This window comes from Prionailurus viverrinus, unplaced genomic scaffold, assembly GCF_022837055.1.
Source record: "Prionailurus viverrinus isolate Anna unplaced genomic scaffold, UM_Priviv_1.0 scaffold_45, whole genome shotgun sequence".
Lineage (NCBI taxonomy): Eukaryota > Metazoa > Chordata > Mammalia > Carnivora > Felidae > Prionailurus > Prionailurus viverrinus.
Genome location: NW_025927610.1, coordinates 481,717 through 502,700, shown reverse-complemented (window position 1 = coordinate 502,700; position 20,984 = coordinate 481,717). Strand labels below are relative to the sequence as shown.

At 61.0% G+C, this 20,984-nt stretch overlaps 1 protein-coding gene across 27 annotated transcripts in view; it reads left to right on the top strand.

The window, feature by feature from the left end:
• ABLIM2 (actin binding LIM protein family member 2) overlaps nt 1–20,984 on the top strand; it is a 141,422-nt gene that overhangs the window by 92,574 nt on the left and 27,864 nt on the right. For 6 of the 27 annotated variants that reach the window (XR_007149736.1, XM_047847320.1, XM_047847317.1 and 3 more), the window contains 6 exons: nt 1,779–1,877; nt 8,292–8,393; nt 8,831–8,884; nt 13,922–14,041; nt 15,077–15,129; nt 15,855–15,996. Coding sequence is in view for 26 of the 27 variants with exons in the window: in XM_047847320.1 (XP_047703276.1) it covers nt 1,779–1,877; nt 8,292–8,393; nt 8,831–8,884; nt 13,922–14,041; nt 15,077–15,129; nt 15,855–15,996 (570 nt within the window). In the remaining variant the exon portion in view is untranslated. Of the gene's footprint in view, nt 1–1,778; nt 1,878–8,291; nt 8,394–8,830; nt 8,885–13,921; nt 14,042–15,076; nt 15,130–15,854; nt 16,118–20,984 lie in introns of those variants that run through there. The other 21 variants (XM_047847326.1, XM_047847332.1, XM_047847323.1 and 18 more) reach the window with 11 other exon arrangements.

The window sequence follows — 20,984 nt, the reverse complement described above, 5'->3', positions numbered from 1 at the left end:
AATGAGTGGGTGACTGTGTGAATGAGTGTGTGTCTGGGTGTGTGTGTGTGTGTATCTGGATGAGTGGGTATGTAGGTGAGTGTGTGTGTGAATGTGTGAATGAGTGTGTGTCTAAGTAAGTGTGTGGGTGAGTGTGGGTGGGTGTGTGTGTCTGGATGAACATGTAAGTGGGTGAGTGTGGGTGTGTCGAGGTAAATGTGTGAGTGGGTGTGTGAGTGTGTGAGTGAGTGTGAATGTGTGTCAATGAGTGTGTGTCTAGGTAAGTGTGTGAGTGTGGGGGAGTGTATCTGGATGAGCGTGTGAGTGGGTGTGTGTGAATGTGTGTGAATGAGTGTGTGTCTAGGTAAGTGTGGGGGGAGTGTGTCTGGATGAGCGTGTGAGTGGGTGAGTGTGGGTGCGTCTAGGTAAATGTGTGAGTGTGTGGGTGTGTGTGTGGGTGAGTGTGAATGTGTGTCAATGGGTGTGTGTGTCTAGGTAAGTGTGTGGGTGAGTGAGTGGGTAAGTGTGGGTGTGTAGGTGTGTCCAGGTAAATGTGTGAGTGTGTGGGGGGGGTGTCTGGATGAGTGGGCATGTGGATATGTCAGTGAGTGGGTGAGTGTGAACATGTGTGAATGTGTGTCTAGGTAAGTGTGTGGGTGAGTGTGGGTGAGTGTGTGTGTCTGGATGAACATGTAAGTGGGTGAGTGTGGGTGCGTCTAGGTAAATGTGTGAGTGTGTGGGTGTGAGTGTGAACGTGTGTGAATGTGTGTCTAGGTAAGTGTGGGGGAGTGTGGGTGTCTGGATGAGCGTGTGAGCAAGTGGGTGAGTGTGGGTGTGTGTGTGTCTAGGTAAATGTGTGAGTGAATGAGTGTGTGGGGTGTGTCTGGATGAGTGGGTGAGTGGGTGAGTGTGTGGGTGAGTGTGAACGTGTGTGAATGAGTGTGTGTCTAGGTAAGTGTGTGGGGGAGTGTGTCTGGATGAGCATGTGAGTGAGTGGGTGAGTGTGGGTGCGTCTAGGTAAATGTGTGTGTGGGGGGGTGTCTGGATGAGTGGGTATGTGGGTATGTCAGTGAGTGGGTGAGTGTGAACGTGTGTGAATGAGTGTGTGTCTAAGTAAGTGTGTGGGTGAGTGTGTGGGGGTGTGTGTGTCTGGATGAACATGTAAGTGGGTGAGTGTGGGTGTGTCTAGGTAAACGTGTGAGTGAGTGTGTGGGTGAGTGAGTGTGTGGGTGGGTGAGTGAGTGTGTGGGTGAGCGGGTGAGCAGGCGGGTGCAGGGTGAAGGGCAGTCAGCGTCCTCACGCGCCCTCTCCGAGGGCCCCTCTCCTGACCCCCGACCACCGTCCTTTGGGTCACCTGGGCGTGTGGCCGTGCCTGGCGGGTGGCCACCTCCGAGAGCTGAGACATGCGCCTCAGTGGGGCGAGGCCGGGCGACCGTCCCGTGCGCGCTCGCCCCGGCCTAGCCAGTCGCTCTCCGCCTGTCCTTGATCCCACGGAGCCCCCCCCCCCCCCCACCCGGGGTGGAGTGACAGGCAGGCCTCCGGGGGCCGGTGGCAGCCGTCCGGCCACACCGGGGGCTGCCGCCCTGTCCCCTAGAGAGCGGGCCCCCACCCCCCGGCGGGACCCGGAGCCGACCGAGCTAAAGCGTCCTCGGTGACTCCCCCTCAGGTGCCTCAAAATGGTGCACTTTCTTCGGGAGAGGAAGCAAAATGTTCCTAGCAGAGCGGGGCCTAGGAATATTTTGTGGCTTTGCGGCCGGAGAGCACGGGGTGGACTCTGACTTGCTCTCTGTTGCCCGCAGCTGGTACTGTGAGTGTTGGTACCAGTAGCTGCCTGTCCCTGTCCCAACACCCAAGCCCTACATCCGTGTTCAGACATCATTACATCCCCTACTTCCGAGGTAAGGTGCGCAGTGCCGCGGGCTGTGGGCGCTCGCAGGGCATCCCGCCACGCGTCTGTGTCTCGCTGTCCCGTGTCCGCCGCATGGCTTCCCCGAGCCCTGTGTGTCCGCCCGTGCCCCTTGCTGTGTGTCTCGTGAGTCCAGCTCCGTCTCTGTCGGTGTGTAAATGTTCCTGGGAGGAGGACGTGGGCAGCTCGTGGCGAGAGGAGTGAGCGGTGAGGGCGGAGCTCGAGCCGCAGGGACAGGAGGCGAGGCCGTCCCCCGGCGCCCGGCCCCGGGGCCCATTGTGAGAGCCCTCGCCCGTTGCCCGTGTTCCTTCCCACGTCAGCTGAGAGGGGCAGAGGGACCGCTCCCGGCCGTTACCTAGAGCAAAGCACAGGAGGCCGTGCCGCGTCCGTGGCCTCGGGCTCAGGGTGGCGGGGGCAGGATGCGCCCGGACAGGCTCCGAGGTCCCGCCTCCTCCCAGGGTGCAGACCGCCCGCCGTTCGCATCCCTGCACGGGCATCGTCGGACGCAAATCACACCAGGGAGATGGCCAAGCTCTTCTCCTGCACGTTGGGAACTGAATTGCGTCCGACTCGTGTGTTAGAGCCCCACCCAGCAGCATGACCGCCTCTGGAGATGGGTCCTCGGGAGGCCGTCAGGGTTACCCCAAGTCACTAAGGCGAGGCCCTGATCGGTGGCCTTACGAGAAGCGGAAGAGGCACCAGGACGTCTCTCTCGCTCTCGCTGCACGTGCTCGGGGGAAAGACCGTGAGGCCACGTGAGGCCAGGGTGGCCGCCTGCGAGCGGGGAGGTGGGCCCTCGCCGCACACCAGACCCCGCCACAATTTGGTGTGGGACTTGCAGCCTCCAGAACCGCGAGAAACACGTGTCTGTTGCTGAAGCCGCCCGGTGCGGCACTTTGTCGAGAGGCCCTAGTGGCCGGAGACACCCTAGGAAGACCCTCGAGGCGTCGGAGGAAGCAGGTAGGATGTTCTTGCTGACGCCCCCGAGATGCACGAAGTCCCCAGCCCGTACCGCGCCGGGTGGAAGACGTCGACCCGAAGGGACCGGGAGGCGAGCCAAGCTCAGCTGTATCGTTCCACCGTGTGTCGGTCTCAGACGGGGCTCGTCGGAACTTGTGCGTCCCCCGCGTACGTCATCGGTGGTGTCGGTGCGAGCCCTGTCAGTCGGCTGGGAGGAGAGCCCCTGACCACCGCCACGGGCCTCACGGCGCCTGTGCCGGCTCCGCTGGTCGTGCTGACTCTCTCGAAAAGCAGCAGAGCCGGAAATGGCGCGCCCCGCCCCCGTGCGTGGGAAAAGCCGGAAATGGTGCACCCCGGGCGTGGGAAAGTAGCCAGCACGGCCTTGCCACACGCATCCGCGTGGCACGTGAGTGTCGGATGACCAACAGGCACACGGAACACTCGCTGCAAAGCAGAGTGAATTTGACTGTTAGGTCACCAGGGAGATGTGTCTGCTCCCTTTGCTCACACGTCCAAAGGCCCTGGGCACACGGCTCCCCCCCCCCCCCACCTGCCACCTGCCGGGGCCCCGTTTTGGGTGGGGCTGTTCCCCCGGGGGGCTCTGGTGGAGGCGTGGCCCGCAGACCACAGGCTGGGAGCAGACCCTGTGAGCCTCCTCTGCTCCACCCTCGAGTTCTTTCCGTGCCAGGGTGAGGAGAGCCACGTGGACCCTCGGCCAAGGGCAGACACCCCGGGGGGCGCCTCAGACCTGCAGCACGCCTGCTCCGGGCGGGTTGGGGGGAGCAGCACCCCATCCTCAGCCCCGTTGGGAGGGGGCCAGGGAGAGGCAGCCCCATTGTCCTCGGACAAGAGCAGCGAGGCCCTTCCCTCCATCCCGTGTGGGAGAAGACTGTGCAGACAGACCCCGCCCCCCGCCCCCCATAATATGGTCCAGAAACTATTTCCTGGCTGGGCCAAGGGCATCCCCCACGGGCAGGGGCTCAGTCCCCGTGCGGTGCGGTGGCCGGGTGGGTAGACACAGGCACCTGCCCAGTGTGGGGCCTTTGAAGCCCATGTCTGCCCTGGCTCCCTCCTGGCTGCTTTGGTCACCAATTCCCTTTGTCAGAGGTCAGACACAGCCTCCCCACCCTCCTCTCGGGGTCAGACGTGGGGGAGCCCTGACCCCACGGCTCTGCCCCACGCCCGACTTCCAGGGCCATGTGTGACCTGGGGTTTGCCCAGCCTCTTTCCAGGACTCACCCCAGAGGAGACCGAGGCTCAGAGAGACCCGGGCCCTGAAATCCCAAAGCTCCTTGGGACAGACCCGAGTCAGGCTCCCGTTCACAAGCCGTGTCCACCACAGGTCCCGGGTCCAACTCAGAGGCCACACCGAGGGAGCCTGTGCCCTTCTCCTTGATGCTCGTTCAGCCCCGCGCTCTAGTGCGTCCCAGCCTATGGGCGTTCCAGTGGCCAGCTGTGCCCACGGCCTGCCCTCCTCCAGCTGGTCACGGCCCTGGGTCTACCCACAGTCCCCGGAAAAGCTGTTCCTGGCCTCTCCTCATCCCTCCTTAGCATCCCTGACCCCACTAGGTGGAAATTTCCCTAAGAATGCTGCTGTGGCTGGAGGGCTCCCCGAGGGGAGGCATGCCCTCCCCACGGCCAGCACCTGCCCCGACCCGCCAGATGCTGACAAGGGCCCCTTGCTTCCCTCCTCTTTCCCTGCTGGACGCCCCTCCCAGTCACACCTACCCACCCCTGTCTCCGTGCCTAGGGCTGCCCCTCCACCAAGACCTTGCCCACAGCAGCAGTGCTGATGGTAGTCAGGTACACTTTAGTATGAATTCCGGGCGCTGTGAGGCTTAAGGCTGACCTCTCACCTGTTAAGGAGCGGGCAGGTGTGGGAGGTGGTTGCTGCTAGAATCTCTTCACTGGGCAGCTGCCACTTACCCCCAGCGAGCCTCCTCTCCACGAGGCATGGGAGGGAGAGGAGGGAAGGGGCTTCTGGTGCAGAGCCTCAGGTCAGGATCCTCTTCCCACCGCTCGCTGCGCCCCAGAGGTACCTCTCCATCTGGCCCCAGTCCCTGGGCCATGCACCTTACCGGGTGGTCGTGGTCGAGGCTCAGGGGGCCTGTGGCGGAGCATTGCACACGCGAGGACCCGCCCGCGTCTCGGCGTTCGTCCTTAACGCTCCCCTGTGCACGGATGGGGGCTGGCCTTGCTTCTGGCCGCCTCGAGAGGAGCCAACTGGGGGCAAAGATGGGACAACTGAAGAGTGGACTGAATGAAGAGTATTGACTGTAACCCAAGGTGTGAGATGAGGGTCTGTGAGTCCACGCTGACACGAATACATACAGGCGGGAGAAGGGACAGATCTCTCCCCTGCAGATGAACCTCCAGTGATCTACGTGGAGACACCACCCCCGAGGAGGGGGGCCCCCTCCCCAGTCCTCAGGTGGGCACCGAGCGCCGTGACCTCCCGCTAAGAGCGCAGCGCGGGACGGCGGGGAGGGGGCCGTGCGGTGGGGAAGCCCGGCAAACCCGGCCGCGGCCGGGGGGTCAAGGTCAGCATCCCAGTGACGGCGGGTGCCCTTGACGGGACGCGAGGAGAGGGCACTCCGCCACCCCGGTCTTCCTCCCGGGGACCCGCGATCCCCGTGTAAGCACGGGAGACGATCAGACGAGTCCCGGCCGAGGGACCTCGCACACAACCCCTGGCCGGGACTCCTCGCAGAAATCGTCACAACACGGCAAGTCTGAGGAGCCGTCCCAGCCCCGAGGAGCCGGGAGACGGGCAGACAAAGCGTCACGTGACGTCCTGGGTGGGCTCCTGGGCAGGGAAGGGACATTAGGGAAGTAAGGAAATCCGAACAAAGTGTGGCGTTCAGAGAGTACCAAAGTGGCAATGCACGGCTGTGACATGGGCCCTGAACCGGCGGGGACTGGCCAAGAGCACACAGGAGCCTCTGCACAGCCTGAAACGGCTCCAAAATAAATCACTTACTTAACTTTTAAAAGGAAGAAGTGCCCCCCCCCCCCCCAGTAGAGCTCAGGTTCTGCCCTCCTTCCTGAACTGCCTCCAGAAGCCACGAGCCTCCTCAGAAGGGGCTTCTGTGCCTTTTCAAAGTCACCGCACAGCCAAGCTCTCCTCTGGGTTTCCCACATCTGTGGTGACATCAGTGGTTTGGGGTTTTTACCCTGAAGGCCCACGGGGGAAGCTGGCCCCTGGGGCATGACGGGAGCCTCTAGAGGGACTCGGCGAGCGGGCCGGAGCTGGGTCTCACCGGGGCCCTGGCACCTGTCACCCAGACCCTCCCGGCCCCGCCCTCCCGCAGATGGGAGCTGAGGTGGTGGGAGCCCTGCAGGGCCGACGCGGGCAGAGCACCGCAATGGGCCCTGGAGGTTGACGTTGGCGGTGTGCGATCATGAAGTGACGAAGCGAGTCCAGAGAAGGGCGTGGTCAGCAGTGGCCTGTGTCTTCCGGGGAAGCTGGGTACTGGAGCCTTGACCCAGGAAGGGTCTTGACTAGCGGGGAAGATCACAAAGGGGGTTCTGGCGGGGGCGGGGAGGGGAAGGAGGGCTGGGGGACTGGGACAAGGTGGCAGAGTTTGGTGACCAGTGCGTCCCTGGATGGCAGGTGCGGGCGGGCATGACGGGCCACTGTTTCTGTGTCCCCACCTGCCTCTGGGTCTTGTGCCCTGTGAGTACCCGAGGGACGCTGCGGGCGCTCCCCAGACAGATTGGCACATGTGCACAGGGGCTTGCGTGTGATGTAAGAGGGCGCCGCACTGTAGGCTTGGGGACTGGGGGGACAGGAGCCCTCAGGAGCCTATGTTTGATGGCCTGGGGCCGCCTGGGCAAGAGCTGGGTGGACCAGGGCCAGTGAATTCCGGGCAGAAGGGAACGAGCTGTTCGAAGCCCCCCGGATTCTATGGGCCAGCCCGGAGCACGCCCAGCTTAGCCATGACACCCCAAATGCGCCGTCCTCCGCTGCTCTGGAGCTCAGGCAAGTGGATTTTTTCAAGCCTGTGCTTCTGCCACGTTTCTCTGCCCTTGGGGACGGATCCAGTCGCAGCCCCAGTTGGTAGAACCAACCGGCGGTTTCCTTTGTGTGCGTGGGGCGTGGCTTCCCCCGGGAGCTGAGAAATGGCCGAAGAGCTCTGGAAGGCTCCGTGCGGCACACCGGAGGGGCGTGGCTCAGGAGAAGGCGGGGTTCACGCTGCGACAGGGGGCAGTCACCTGCCTGAAACGCGATCGGCGCGACGGGTGAAATTGGAGCCCAGGCGTGGGAAGATGCTCGAAGCTGCGGTCAGCAGCCCGTTTTGTGGTCTCAGCCCACACAGGCGTGCCCGCACGCCCTCCCCGGTTCCCAGTGCACCTGCCCCGGGCCACAGCTCGCTCTGAGCCCACGCCCACCGCGCCCTCCTTGTTAGCCACCGTGCGGCCCCCTGCCAGTCCACTCCCAGCCCCGCGGAAGGGCTGCTTCACTTCCCCGTCACCTTGGGGTCCCGATGCTACAACGCCCAGAGCTCCTTCCAAGGCAGGAGAGCCCCTTGCGTTCGCCAGGCCGCGATCTGAGGCAGCACAGGGTTCCTGAGGCTAACGGGAAAGGAAACGAGGTGTGCCTTATGCGTGTCTTGCTAAAACGAGCCGTAAACCTCATCATCCAAAGTGTTCAGTGCCCATCGCATTCTGTCTATCATGCCATTCCTCAAATAGGTACCTGTAGGGTGGGGAGGTTCCCTGGGGGCGGGGGGTGGGGGGGGGGGACTGTGGCCGCCTAAACTTGTGACTTGATAATCCAACCTTGTTCAAAACTCAGAAATTACAAATCCACACGGGACAAGGAATCGGAGCCAGAATTGGAGAATTTTCATTTGATTTGCCAAAAATAGCTTTATCCGGGAGCATGGCAGCCGGCACCAACTTTCTCTTATTCTCCTGCGGCTCATAAAAGTTTACTCCGTGGCTTCGAGGGACAGATTCTGTGATCTTGCGCTGGATGATTAATCCGCGGGTTTTCCAAGCAAGCGGCATCTTCTTACACGAGGATACTCAGAAAGGGAGGCTTTGGTTTTGGTGGCTTTGCGGTTTGCTGGATGCAGGCGTCAGCCGTGGCTGCGCAGCGGGTCAGCTGTGCACCCCAAGGAGAGTGGGGGGCCAGCCCAGAGCCAGGCCAGCCTCCCCATCAACTAGCAACCAGCAAACCCTCTGCCCTCGAGGCCACTATTCCTTCGCCACGGGGCCGTTGGACGGGGTCCACCCAGGTTGGATTAACAAGCCATGGGGCCCGGTCTAGAAATGTCAGCGGGGGCCACCCTCCCTTCCCTGTGCAGAGGGGTGGGGGTGGGGGTGGGGGGGCCCACCAGGCAGGGGAGAGGGCTCGCTGGGAACGAGTGTTCCTATTTGACGTACTCTCCCTTCCCTTCCCCTTCCTCCCTTCTGCCCGTCTTTGCTCTTCCGTCTGGAGGCAGTGAAAGTGGCCGGAGCACCCCCAGCCTCTCGGTGCTCTCAGACAGCAAGCCTCCCCCCTGCACCTACCAGCAGGCGCCTCGCCACTTCCACGTCCCAGGTAGGCACCCAGGACGCGCGGTCGGGCTCGCCATGCAGAGCGTCTGTTTGCACGGAAGGGCCGTGGTTCCCAAGCCTCTCCGCCCCCCGCCCCCAATTCTGCGGGTTTGCACACCCCGCAGCTGGCGTGTGCTTGAGCTTCTCCCAAAGCCATACAAGCACCAGGGAGACGTTTTTGCCCTCCTGGAAATGTGCTGGAGGGAAGGCGCCGTCCGGCCGGCTGTGCACCTTAGCCGCCTCCCTCCCTCTGCCCCTTGAACTAGGTTCTGGCATCGGGCTGGGTGACGCTTAGCTTGCGGTGTGGGTCCCGGGCATCAGTCACCTGTGGGGCGCCAGGTCCTTTCTGGCCACTTAGGATCTGGTGCCTGAGGGCTGACGTGGGATGGAAACCTCCAGTCTGCTGGCTCACCCTGCTTTCCTCTCTCTCTTCTTTCCCAGACACTGGCGTAAAAGATAACATCTATAGGAAACCCCCCATCTACAAACAGCATGGTACAGTCAGCTCTCCTCTGTCGCTGGCTCCCTGCATGCCTGTCGCACCCTCTTGCTGTGACCCGATGGGCGATGGGGAAGGCACCGCGGGCAGTCTTGAATGTTACATGTGTTCGCTAGCAGGCTCCCGGGAGCCTCTTCTCAAATCGCTAGAGAGGGTGCCCCTGAGCAAGGGCGCCTCTGTGTGTCGTAAGGCCGAGGCTGACACGCGTCGCTGGGCTCGGGGTGGGTGTTCACAACCGAGAGCCGGTTTCCATGAAAACTGCTTCGCTTTTTTAAAAATGTACTTAATGTTTATTTATTTCGGGAGGGAGACAGAGCATAAGCAGGGCAGGGGCACAGAGAGAGAGGGAGACACAGAATCCGAAGCAGGCTCCAGGCTCCGAGCTGTCAGCACAGGGCCCGACGCGGGGCTCGAACTCACGGACCGCAAGATCACGACCTGAGCCGAAGTCGGACGCCCGACCGACTGAGCCCCCCAGGCGCCCCAACACTGTTTCACTCTGAGTGAAGCAGCCAGATTGGCTTTAACCAAGGTGGTGGGGGACAAAGGCTTCTTGGACCACAGCCCAACCCAGCCTGATTTTTGGGAAACATAACAAACCAGATTTAGTCATTTATTCCTGCGTGTTAGGAATTTCTGACGATAGAATGAATAGCTAGTTTTCAGGTAAAGAGATTGTTGCCTCAACAGATAGGGACTGGGGACGTCTAGCAGCGAGGGGGTCCCCTCAGCCCCCAGTTTCCCTCTGTAAGCGAGGGGACTGCCCGCCTCCGCTCCACCGGAGTCTGCCCGCCTGGGACAGGTGCACAGGCAGCACGTGGCTAGAGCCACGGAGCAGGAAGCAGAAGGCTCAAGGTCTCCCCTCTGTTTCTTGATGGAATTTCTGGGTGATTTGGGCATGTTACTTCACCATCGTGAGCCTCTGTTTCCTCATCTGCAAAATGGGACCGAGCCCTCCGCCCCGCCCTTTCCACAGGCCGGTTCTGAGACCAGATGGAATAATGAATGTGGAAATGCATTATAAACTGTGACGTGCTGTGCACGTGACGGGGAGATGGGAAGAGGAATTCTCACATTTACAGTTCTTGTCCAGATGCACCCAAAGAAAATAGCCACGTCCCATGTTGACCACGGCATCACTGTGAGACGGAATCCTATAAGAGTGTGCTTTCTGTGACTTACTGCTAAATCAGTGCTCTGACCGTACAGACGACAAGGTTCTTACTTTTTCCTTGATCGCAGTAGGCCCTGTGCTTTGTGCATGCACTTGTCTCCTCTTCCCAAGAAGGAAGAAAATGGATTCCACTCTCGGGTGCCGAGAGGGCGGTGACTTTCATACCGTGGCCTCTCAGCCGGGGAAGCTTGGAGCACAGATCTCCCAGAGGGATCAGAGAGGGGTGGGCTAGTTAGACGCCAGGGCTCTTAGAGATTGTCCAGACCAGCCCCCTCTTGTTACCGGTGGGGAGCCCTGAGGCCCAGCTGAAGGAAGGAGCCGTCGCGTTAAGTGCCGTCTTCACATCACGGCACCCGTGTTCGAGCCTGCGTGGAAAGCGGCGTGTTCTGTTCTTGGCCCACAGGTGGGATTCACAGCCTTGGCCTTTTGTTAACCTCAAACATGTAATTAACACACGTGGTAGAGGAGGGACCGGCTCCTTAGAAAGTGGAAGAGGCCGTAAATCAGATAATGAACCTGCTCAACGACATCAGAAAGCCAGTTCGGAGCCAGAGGACTTCCGACATTAAGTCCTTTGATTAGATCGCCCAAGGGAGACATTTGATTTTTACCGTTACCAGCGATAATCCTGGTGCTGTTGTTTTTAAACTGGGTACGAAGGCCCCTCCTACCCAAAAGCGAGTGAATTCCAATATAACGGAGCCCCGAGCCATGACTGAAGCCCATTGATTTCGGGCATCTGTCGAGTCTTTCACGCAGGAAGCTCCGTGGACTACCTGCTGTCCACTGGGCATTGGCCACATTCCAGGGATAAACACGAATGAAGTCTCTCCCTTTGTGCATGGACATGGGCTGTGAATGGAGGGGTCAGCGTGGGCGTGCACTGTCCTTGACCAGGCTTCCTTCCGTAGCTCTCGGAAAATGATGGTTGTGTTAGGATGCATTTGGTTTTGAACATATTTGAGGTGTTTGGATTACAAGATTTCCCCCATCCAGGTGAGCACATCCTGTCGGAAGTGTGTGTGTGTGAGCGTGTGTGTGTGTGAGGCGTGCGTATGTTGTGAGTGTGTGTGAGTGCGTGTGTGTGCATCCCCCCCCCCCCACTATGTTGAGCAAAGTGACCACCCATCATCTCGCAGGAGAGAGGAGTGTAGTTCAGGTTTAAGAAGCCAGTCTTTGACTCTCCACCTGTCTTGGGACCCTCTGGGTGATGATGTTAAGTCACTGGACCATTTACCTACTTTAAGATAACATATCCATTTAACTACTTTAAGATGATACATCCAACCAGTTTAAAAATCATAGTTTTTTTTAAATTTTTTGTTTGAGTTTATTTATTTTGAGAGAGAGAGACAGCGTGAGTGGGGGAGGGGCAGGGAGAGAGGGAGAGAGAGAGAGGATCCCAAGCAGGCTCCGCGCCGCCAGCACAGAACCCGATGTGGGGCTTCAACTCACGAAACCGCGACATCATGACCTGAGCTGAAACCAAGAGTCGGACGCTTAACTGACTGAGCCACCCAGGCGCCCCTAAAAATCAGTTTTTAGTCAACGCATTTACTTTCCAATTCCCTGTTTCCAACCCATAGAAGGTTTTTGTCGTGGTTGCTTTTAATTAGCATCCCGCTTTTCTGGGGCTCGCGTCCCATTCCTGTTTGGGGGGAAGCGAGCCTCCGGCCTGGCGGCTGAGGACGAGGGTGGTTAGCGCCCCATCGGCTGCCGTGAACGTATCCCTGCTCTGCACAGACACTCCATGCTGTCAGCGCTTCTCCTGTTGGCCACTCTGAGGGGGGCACTGAGCCTGGGGACGAGAAGTGGCCACTCTGTGGCCCAGCTGGGGTCACCCCCAGGTCTGCCTGACCCCCGACCTCCAGCCTCCGACCTTCCTGCTCTTGTACAGCATTTAGGGCCCGACGGTATATTCTTGTACTGTATCCGTTCCAGTTCTGCTTGGTTGTGACTTAACGGCTTTAAAAAAAAAAAATAGTAAGACAGAAGAGAGGAAGCAAAAGGGAGTGAATGGAAAATAGGAAACAGTGGGGGGACAGGCCAGGACGAGAAAAGCCCTTTCCTGCACAGTCAGGGACAGGCGCGGAGCAGGGCCAGCCATGGGACGCTGCATGCAGGCAGGACCAGGGCGCTGTGCTGGGGAGCCCGGTGACCTTGGTGAGGCAGGCACGACTCCGGCCTCGGCCGCTCCCCGTCCCCGCCTGAGAGTGGGCTCCAGGCTGCTCTGCCATCGAGCTTTGACGCAAGGCGCAGAGCGGAGCTTTCCGGCGGTGGATGCCCCGGGTGGGGCAAAGCTGTGCTAGGTTTCAGACTGCTCCAAATGAATTCCAGAGGAAAACAGAACACGTTCCCCGCCCCCCCCCCCCCCCCCCACCTCCCAGGAAGCCGAGTGTCCAGACGCAGGCACAGGACTTGCATTTCCCCAAACGCTGTCTCATTTGTAAGCCAACAGAGCTCTCAGCCGGCGGCCGTGGGAGTGGAAGTCCCTGCCCAGGAGCCCTGCGCCTGCAGCCGCCCCGCTGGCGAAGGAAGGGTCCTCGCTCCATCCTCCCGCCCGGGCCAGACAGCAGACTTGACCCCGTGGGGCATGCACGCTGTTCCTCTGGTCCCTGGTCTGAAACGGGAAGCGATCGCTTCTCGTGTGTCTCTGGGATTCCCTTGTGGTGAGGTTGAGTCTCGTCTTGGGGGTTTGGGGAACGTGTCTTGGGATGAGAGGAAAGAGAAGGCAGGTGGGCTGTGGGTCCAGAAAGAAATTCGGAAGCCTGCCACCCTCCTGGGGATGCCTCCGACGGAGGGTCCCCGGGGCTGTCCCAGGAGGGCTCCTCACAGCAGACGCATCCCAGGCTCGGAGGGAACTGCCTGGTGTCTTAGGACAGACACAACCCGATTTCCTGGCCATCTTCTGCCCACACTGTGAGACACCCTATTGCCAGTCGGCCTCAAAGCTGGCCTCTTGTTTTCTCCTGCTTTTTCCAGACCTCTCCCAGCGTGTTACCGCATCCACATACGTTATCTCACAGATCCTTGCAACTTGAGGGTGGGCGTCACTTGCCCACTTTACAGATCAGGAAACTGAGGCTCGGGGTTGTTAAGGAAGCAGGCCACAAACAATACAAAATTCTGGGTTCCTGTATTTTCCTCCCCCTGCTTCCGCATCTTAGAATCTGTCGTGTGTGTCTCCGGCTGGCACACTTAGCCTTTGGAAAGCCCCCGGACATGTGTGGCCCAACCTGTCACCCACGGCTGTGTGACCTCCTCAGACCCAAGACGGCCTCTGGTCCCTGTGGCCTGAACTCCAAGGGCTAGGATTTCACGTCCCAAAGAGCCCCTTGGCTTTTTTTTTTACACTCGCAAATTACCCCCACTGTGGGGTAATTTGGGGCCCCCCGAGGGCTCGTGAGGGGTGCGCTCACTGACTCACCCGTGAACCCAGCCCTTCTCTGGGCCTTCTCTGGGCTGGGCGATGGCTGTGCTCCCAGGGCTCCAAGTAGCCACTAGCCTGATTGTCCCCAGGGCTTGCTGGGCCGCTGGCTGCCAGGAGTCTTGGCTGATGGTACGGCCAGACCCTCGGGGCTCTGCTACCCAGCGAAGGCCGTTGTCTGGGCAACGGGCGAGCCCTGGCTGGTGGGCATGCGTCCGCCTCGGTTCCCTGCCCCCTGCTCTCTGCCCATCACGGTGCTTGTCACGCAAGCTGGCTGTAAATTGGCCTCCAGGAGTGGAGAGAGCAGGGTTTTCATTTTCACGCTGGAAAATCGCTGTCTCTCCTGGAAGAAGGAGAAACAGGTGGCCGTCAGGAGTAATGAGATGTCAGCGTATCCGGAACGCTCTTCAACTGTGACCTTATCTTGTCAAGGTCCTGTAGCCCAATCCCCAATTTCCAAGCTCTCGGGCCTGATGTCAGTCTTGTCCTTGGTGGTGCACAAGGCAGGGTGCTCCAAAAGGCTAGAAGGTCCAAGCCCTCTGCGGGCTGCAGGTAAGAAGCCCTCCCCTGGCACGTCCTTCCCGTGGCCTCGGTCCCCGTGGAGGGTGGGGAAGGACCCTGGGGTTCTCCTTTCGTCGTCCGTGCATGGGGGTCCGTGTTCTTGTATGGGAAGTCCCGAGTCAGATCCTGAGAACTGTCGGGATGCCCTTGTACGATTTGCTTGATCAGACGTCCTTGGAGGTGATGTCAGCCCAGCTGGGTGACAACCCCCACTCCCACCGAGAAAAAAAAAAAAAAACCCAGTGGAGAATACAGACTCCTTCCCCCTCAGCTCCAAATAGCTCTCTTGGTAGGCACACTACTGCGAAGTGGACTTTCGCTTGCTCGAGTCCGCTGAGGTCGCCTCTGGCTGTATGTCGTACCTCCTTTCCTGCTCTTCGAGGACCTTCTCCCGGGGCAGAACTCACTGACTGTTGTGTGCTCTGCGGGCGGCAGGAAGCGAGGGGGGCAGACAGAGGGAGGACTTTGGAGACAGACCATCTGGGTTCAAATGTCAGCCTCTGCCACCCCCCATCCATGGTCTTGAGCAAGGCCATCATGTCGCTGAGCCTCAGTCTCCCGATCTGTGAAAGGGGGTGCATGGGCATGAGCGGTAGTGCCTTACTGGCTGAGTCGGACACAGTAGGCGCTGGTTGGCCAAAACCTCCTCTTACTTTATGTTAACCCGGGAAAGCAGAGAATGCGTTCTTCCAAAGGCCAAGCGGCCGCCTCGGAAAACACGGCTCGATCTCTCTGTTGTGTGTGGAGGGCGGGGGATTGGCTGGAGTGTTAAGAGCTCATCACTGTGCACACCGCTCTTGGTTTTAAGAATCGTCACACGTGAGGGCGCGTGGCCGCTGCCCACGGAGTCCCCGCGGGAGCCTTCTCCAGCGTGTCCTGTCCCCCCAGCCCTGAAAAGGCACTCGTAGTGTTGACCTTGGCTTGATCACCCTCTGTCTCTGAGCACACTGTGGAGCAGGAATGCTGTGGCGGGGGGGTGCGGCCTAGATGATGCATTGCCCTGACAAGCCGCCTCTTCCCTTCCAGCCGTGAGGCGACCTGACGGAGAGGACGGCAGTTTCGAGCAGGATAACAGGAAGGTAATACGGGGGCAGGTCTGGTTTAAGGCCACCCTGCCCGGAGGGAGCCTGGTTTCGTGGGGATTCTCCAGCGGAAACCTCAGGTCCCCTCGCTGACATTCTGCTCCTGGTTGGGTCCCACGGGGCTGTACGCCCCAGGGGCCAGATTTACGAGGTGCCCCCCGCCCCCAGCCTCCTCCTCACACGCAGGACTAGCTCGTCTCCTGCCAAAGTCCCCCTTAGGTGCCCGTGTCCCCTTCCTGGTTCTATAACTGAGCAGCTGTCCGAAAATAAAGGAAAATATGTCAGCGTGTGTTCTGGGGGCATCTGGGGTGATTGCTCGAGATCGGGCTTGGCGGAGTGCTCCGTAAAGGGTCCGAGGGTAAATAGTCAGGGCTTGGGGCCGTGCTGTCTCTGGTGCGGCTCCTTTGCTGTGAGAACAGCCAGGGGTGGAGCCTGGAGTCACGGGCACGGCCACGTCCCGCAACGTGTCAACTACGAAAGCGGGCTGCGGGCAGGGTTTGGCCCCCCGGGCTGAGTTTCCCCAGCCGCCCCCGGCTGGAGAGCCAAGGCCCTTGTCGTCAAGGGAGGGAGGTGTGTGTGGAGAGAGCCCACACTTGGCTCCCCGCCCCCCATGCACCGCCGTGAGAAGCCCTGACCTCCTCGAACCCATTTTCTCATCTGTAAAATGGGGCAGTGCCATAGCCGATGACCTGGAAATTCACGTGACTTGTTTTTTCTCTCAGCAGAAGACCAGCTGGCTGATTCTCAAGGGGGACGCAGACACTAGGACTAATTCTCCAGACCTAGACAGCCAGTCTTTGTCCCTCAGTAGCGGGACCGATAGAGACCCTCTCCAAACAATGCAAGGGGACAACTTTTACTCACGTGAGTGGTTCTTTTGAGCAAAGAGCTGTACGTGTGGCTTGAAAGGCCTCGCAGCAAAGGGGCCCCACAGCCTGGAACCCGTCCCCCCCAGATCCAAGCCTTGCTCATTAAAAAAAATACATAAGAGCAAACCAGGTAGGAGTGAGGACCCTTTTCTGTTTGAGTTTCCCTCGGACATCGTTAGCTGGCGAGCTGTCAGCGGGCATGCTGGCTTGTCTCCTGGAACATTCCGGAGCTGGCCAGAGCCCAGAAAGCCAAATGGGGCTCCCGGGCTCTTTGGCAAAGAAGGCGTCTCGGGCCGCCAGGCTGGAAGCTGAGGGCCTGTTTCCCAGAGCAGACGTAAGCATGGTCCAGGCAGGGGAGTCCAGACTGGGAGTCAATGACAGGGCACTGCCACCCGGTGCTGGTCCTGAGCAGAGATCCGGGGACTGGGGGCTTCCCGTCCCCAGGGAGCACAGATGACGACTGCCTGGCTCTGGGGGCCGTGAGGGCTGGATTAGGAGTGGTTTTCAGATGTAGGGCGAGGCTCCACACGGTATTCTAGAGGCTGTGAGTTCCCGGGGAAACCACGGCCAGCTACAGGGGGATGCCCCCGGGAGGTCTGGACGTGTTCTTCGGGCCCCAGAGGGGCTGTGGGTGGTGCCCGGGGGTGAGCGTGAGGCGGAGCGCGAAAGCGAAGGATGCGGACGGGCGTGAGAAGGCAGAGAGCGCAGCGGATGCCGGCTGGGCCGCTCCTTCGTCCCGGGGCCTCTGTCCCACCCACCTGCCTGGCCGGGCGGGTAGAGACCAGAGGAGGGGACACGCACGCACAGCCAGCGCTCTGCCTGGCCCATAGTAGGTGCTCAGCGAACAGACTGTCATTGTCATCCTCACCTCCATGACTGAGCCGTAACGGGGCTGACAAATGAAAGCCTTCGCGGGCAGGGGAGGGGTGAAGAAGGCTGGGCATCGCTGGTGGTTGAAAAAGAGCCCCAAGCACAGCAAAGACGCACCGTTTCGTGGATGAGTTTCGTAAGCAGACATCTGTGAGCCCACCCCAGCCCCGCCTTGCGCCTCCGGCCCTGCCTGGGGTGCAGCCTTCTAAATGTGGGGATCTCTGGGCCGGCGCAGAGGGTGGATGTCACCGCGGGAAGGCCACACCAAAGCAGTCCCCCAGAGTGACCCGTCCACCACGGGGGCACCCCTCCCGGCTGCCCGTACCGCCCGCAGGCCGGTCCCAGCACGACCCACCGACCGGGCAGCCGCAGTCCGTCCCCCAGCCCGTCTCTCCTCCAGGCACCCGGCGCCCTGGGTGGCGCAGGACTGACACCCGGGCCCCGGGCCGTTGCTGCTTTGTGTTCCCTAGTTCCTCACGGCAGCTGTTTTGGAAGGCGGTGCCTCCAGCCGCCCTCCTGTGCCCGGGTGTCGTGGCGTTCCCGGCGAGGCCCAGAAGCTCTCAGGAAGCCAGTGTCTGGGGACGTCAGGGTGGCCCTTTCCAGCCTTCCGCCCTCTGCTTGCTGGGCGGGGCTCGGCCCCTCGCCTCCCGCTGACCCAGGGATCCCCGCTTAGGCTCGCAGGCCACCCGCGGGAGGAGGGGCGCCACGCGGGGAGAAGCCGAGGCAGGAGACGGGCTGCCGGTGGGGACCTCCTCGCGCCGCCACCTGCCGTGTGCCCCGTGCTGCCGTCACCCCGGGAGCGGCATGAGCTTGCCTGCACCTGCTGCAACCGGGTGCCCCGGGTGTCCCAGAGGTGGAGGACCCCGGCTAGGCCCGAGGCTGTGCGCGCTGATTTGATCGGCCAATCACACACCGGCAAGGTCTTGTTTCGGCCCCGCCCCCACTGTTGCCGCCCCATCACTGGGGCACGGGCAGGCGACCACAGATTGGGGGAGGGGGGTGCTGGTGCTTCTCATCCGGGCACACCTGGCCTTCAGGAATCACCTGGCCCGTGCCAGAATCCACCATCTAACTGGGGAGGTTCCTCCAAAGTGCATACAACGTGTGTGTGTGTGTGTGTGTGTGTGTGTGTGTGTGTGTGTGTGTCCTTCCCTTTACTGATGCTTGCTTCTGGCAGTCACCATGGTTCTGTCATTCCTTCACTTTCTACGGTGTCCCGATGTCGGCTCCTCTGAGCAGAAAGCCCACTGTGCTATCACACGTGTCCTGAAGACACTCACTGCCTTGTTTACCGATGTGCATGGACCCGGGCTGCTGGCCATGCCCACATTGAGCGTGCCTTGCCAGCTGCCAGCCGATTGAGAAATTCGGGCGGGGTGGGCAGCACCCAGAATCCGAGGGCCAGGTCCCCTCTTTGCCCCGGGCTCCTTGGACTATCCCCGAGCAGCTCCCAACGTGAGTGCATTGACACCGGTCCCGTTGGGAGATGACTGTTCTAGAACGAGGCAGTTGCACACGGCAAGGCACGCCCAGCCACGTCCCTGGGACACCTATCTGTAGCGCGCCCAAGGAAGGTAGGATTGTGACACTCAACACAGTGGGCGCTCAATAAATGTTTGTTGAATTGAGATGCGTTAAATTCAACGGGTATTTATTGAGCACCCACTCTGTGCCAGACGCTGTGTGGGGCGCGAAGGGGGGCACCGAGAAGACGAGAGCGGCCCCCGCCCCGGAGAAGCATACAGGGCGCGAGAGAGGCGGAGACGCCGGCGGGAGCGAGCACACGTGCATCCCGCCGCCACCCACCGGGGGCCTCCGAGGGTGACGGGGAGGGGGCACGGCTCATGCCACCCATGACACCATCGGCACATCTCACCTGGGGCTGAGCTCATCATTCAGTGCTTCATCCATCCCTCCACCAAACATTTATTGAGCACCTACCATGTGCAGGACATGGTGCTAGGCAGCGGACAGGCGGAGGGGAGTGTGGCGCAGGGAAGCAGATGACTGAGGCGCGGTGACAGAGCAGCGCGGACACCCCTCCTTTGTGGCAGCGGCTCTCCGCTCGCTCCGACACCCCTTCTGAAGAGGGTCTCGTTGAAATATGAGAGACTGCTTTTATTTTCCTTTATCCTACACCCAGGGTCCTATCTGGACCATGTGTTTGGTACGTCGTGGCACCAGTGAAGCTGACTTTGGCACGGGGAAGGGTGGCACGGGGCGCTTGTTAGAAGCAGAGGGTCTTGAGCCCCCAGAAGAACACGAGGCGACGTGAGCCCCCTTCCGCAGCCTGGACCCTGCGGACGGGCCTGCTGCCTGCCTGGGTCCCACGTTCCGAGCCCCTGAGGTTCTGCCTTTTCCTTTGAGGTCCCCCACGACGCCCTCTGCGTGGTCAGGGAGGTGTCGGCATAAAACAAAGCCCCAGCCGGCTGGAGACCCCACCCGGAGGACTCAGGGACCCCTAGAAAGACCCCAGTGCTTCTGAAGGAACAGGCCCTTCCTCAGGCCCCAGCACATGTGAGGGATGGAGAAGGGGCCAGGGGGGCGGGGGGGGAAGCTCTGCTTTGGAAACTGAGGCAGCACAGATGGTGGTCCCTGTGGCTTTGGCTTTTGCGTCCCCTTCTGTGTGTCCCTCCCTGTGGAGTCCCGTGTTTGATGGGACGCGCTGGTCTTCGCCCGGGGTCCTGGTGTGGGGCCTGGCCGCGGTCGCCTCCCTGGGTCCCTCCCAGCGCCCACGGGCACGGGGGTTAGGAGGCAGGGCTCTGCGGCAGCTTGCTACCGGCCTGAGGTTTGGTCAGAGGTGGCCTTTCTCCCGTCCCCTGTCACTCCTCTGGAGTTGCAGGATGGCAACAATTGCTCCCACGTGTCCCAGTCCACGACTGAAAGAAAGAGACCCCGATTCGCCGTCGGCCGGTCTCATGACAGCATCTGGTTCACGTGGGCCCCGCGGCCCCCGGGGGTGGCTCCACAAACCTCAGGACTGAAGAACAACATCAGGGCTGTTTCCTCCCTCACGACGGGCCAGACGAGGCCCGGGGGGAGGGCGCCACCCTCCCGACCTTCGGCAGATACCTTCCCGAGCACCTTCTGTATTCAGGCCCCGCCGTAGGTGCTGGGGGTAGAGCAGAGGCCCGAAGAGATGACACCCTGGCCCGAGGAGCCCAGCTGCTCGTGGGGTGGGGGCTCAGGAGAGAGTTAGAAACTAAGTTCCATCAATGCCGTGCAGGTAAGGAGGCCAGGAGGTGCTGGGGACAGTCTTCAATACGGCGGCCGGGGAAGGGAGACCATATCTGAGCGAGACTCGAGGGGGTATAGGCTCGAACCAAGTGGACACTTAGAGGAAGCCTGGCAGGCTTGTGGGTGGCAAGGGGGCCCGTGTGGTAGGGGTGAGGGCTGCGATGCGCGGGGTCATGGGGGACTTGGTCACCCGGGGACGACTCCAGCCTGGCGTCCAAATGGAGCTGTGGTCCTGGAGGGTTCCCGGCAGAGCCCTGACCTCGTCGGGCCTGAGTGGGGGCACGAAAGACCACATGAGGCCATTGCCATCTTCCAGGTTGGGGGACAGTTACTGGGAGGGAGGGTGTCCTGTGGGTGTGCGTTCCTAGCAGAGGGTTCCTTTGGGGAAGGTGTCCGGGGGGGGGGGGTGTGTGTTCCTGGGGGAGTGTCCAGGGACAGGGTGTCCTATGGGGAGGGTGTCTTGGGGGGGTTTCCCTGGGGGGGGCATCCTGGGGGATTGTCCTAGGGGAGAGGGTCCTGGGGGGTGCTAGGGGGGTGTCCCCGGGGGGTGTTCTAAGCAGCACACGCGGCATGTACAAACGAGCTGAGGTGAGAAGTGGGGTGGCCATTTGGGAAACAGGAGGCCAGTGGAGTGGCAGGGGAGGGACCAGCCGGGACCGAGCCGGTCTGTTGTGGTGCCAGGAAGCTTCTCTGTCTGCTGAGGAACGGGCCAGCGGTGCAGGGGTGCGGGCAAGGGGACGAGGCAGTCCGTTCTACGTATGGAAAACCAGGACAGATGGGCAGCTTCACAGAGGGTAGATGGAGGCTGCCAGGCCAGGAAACGAGGGGTTGGGGTGTCCACGGAAGCAGCGGGGAGCCCCTTGAGTGGTCTGAATG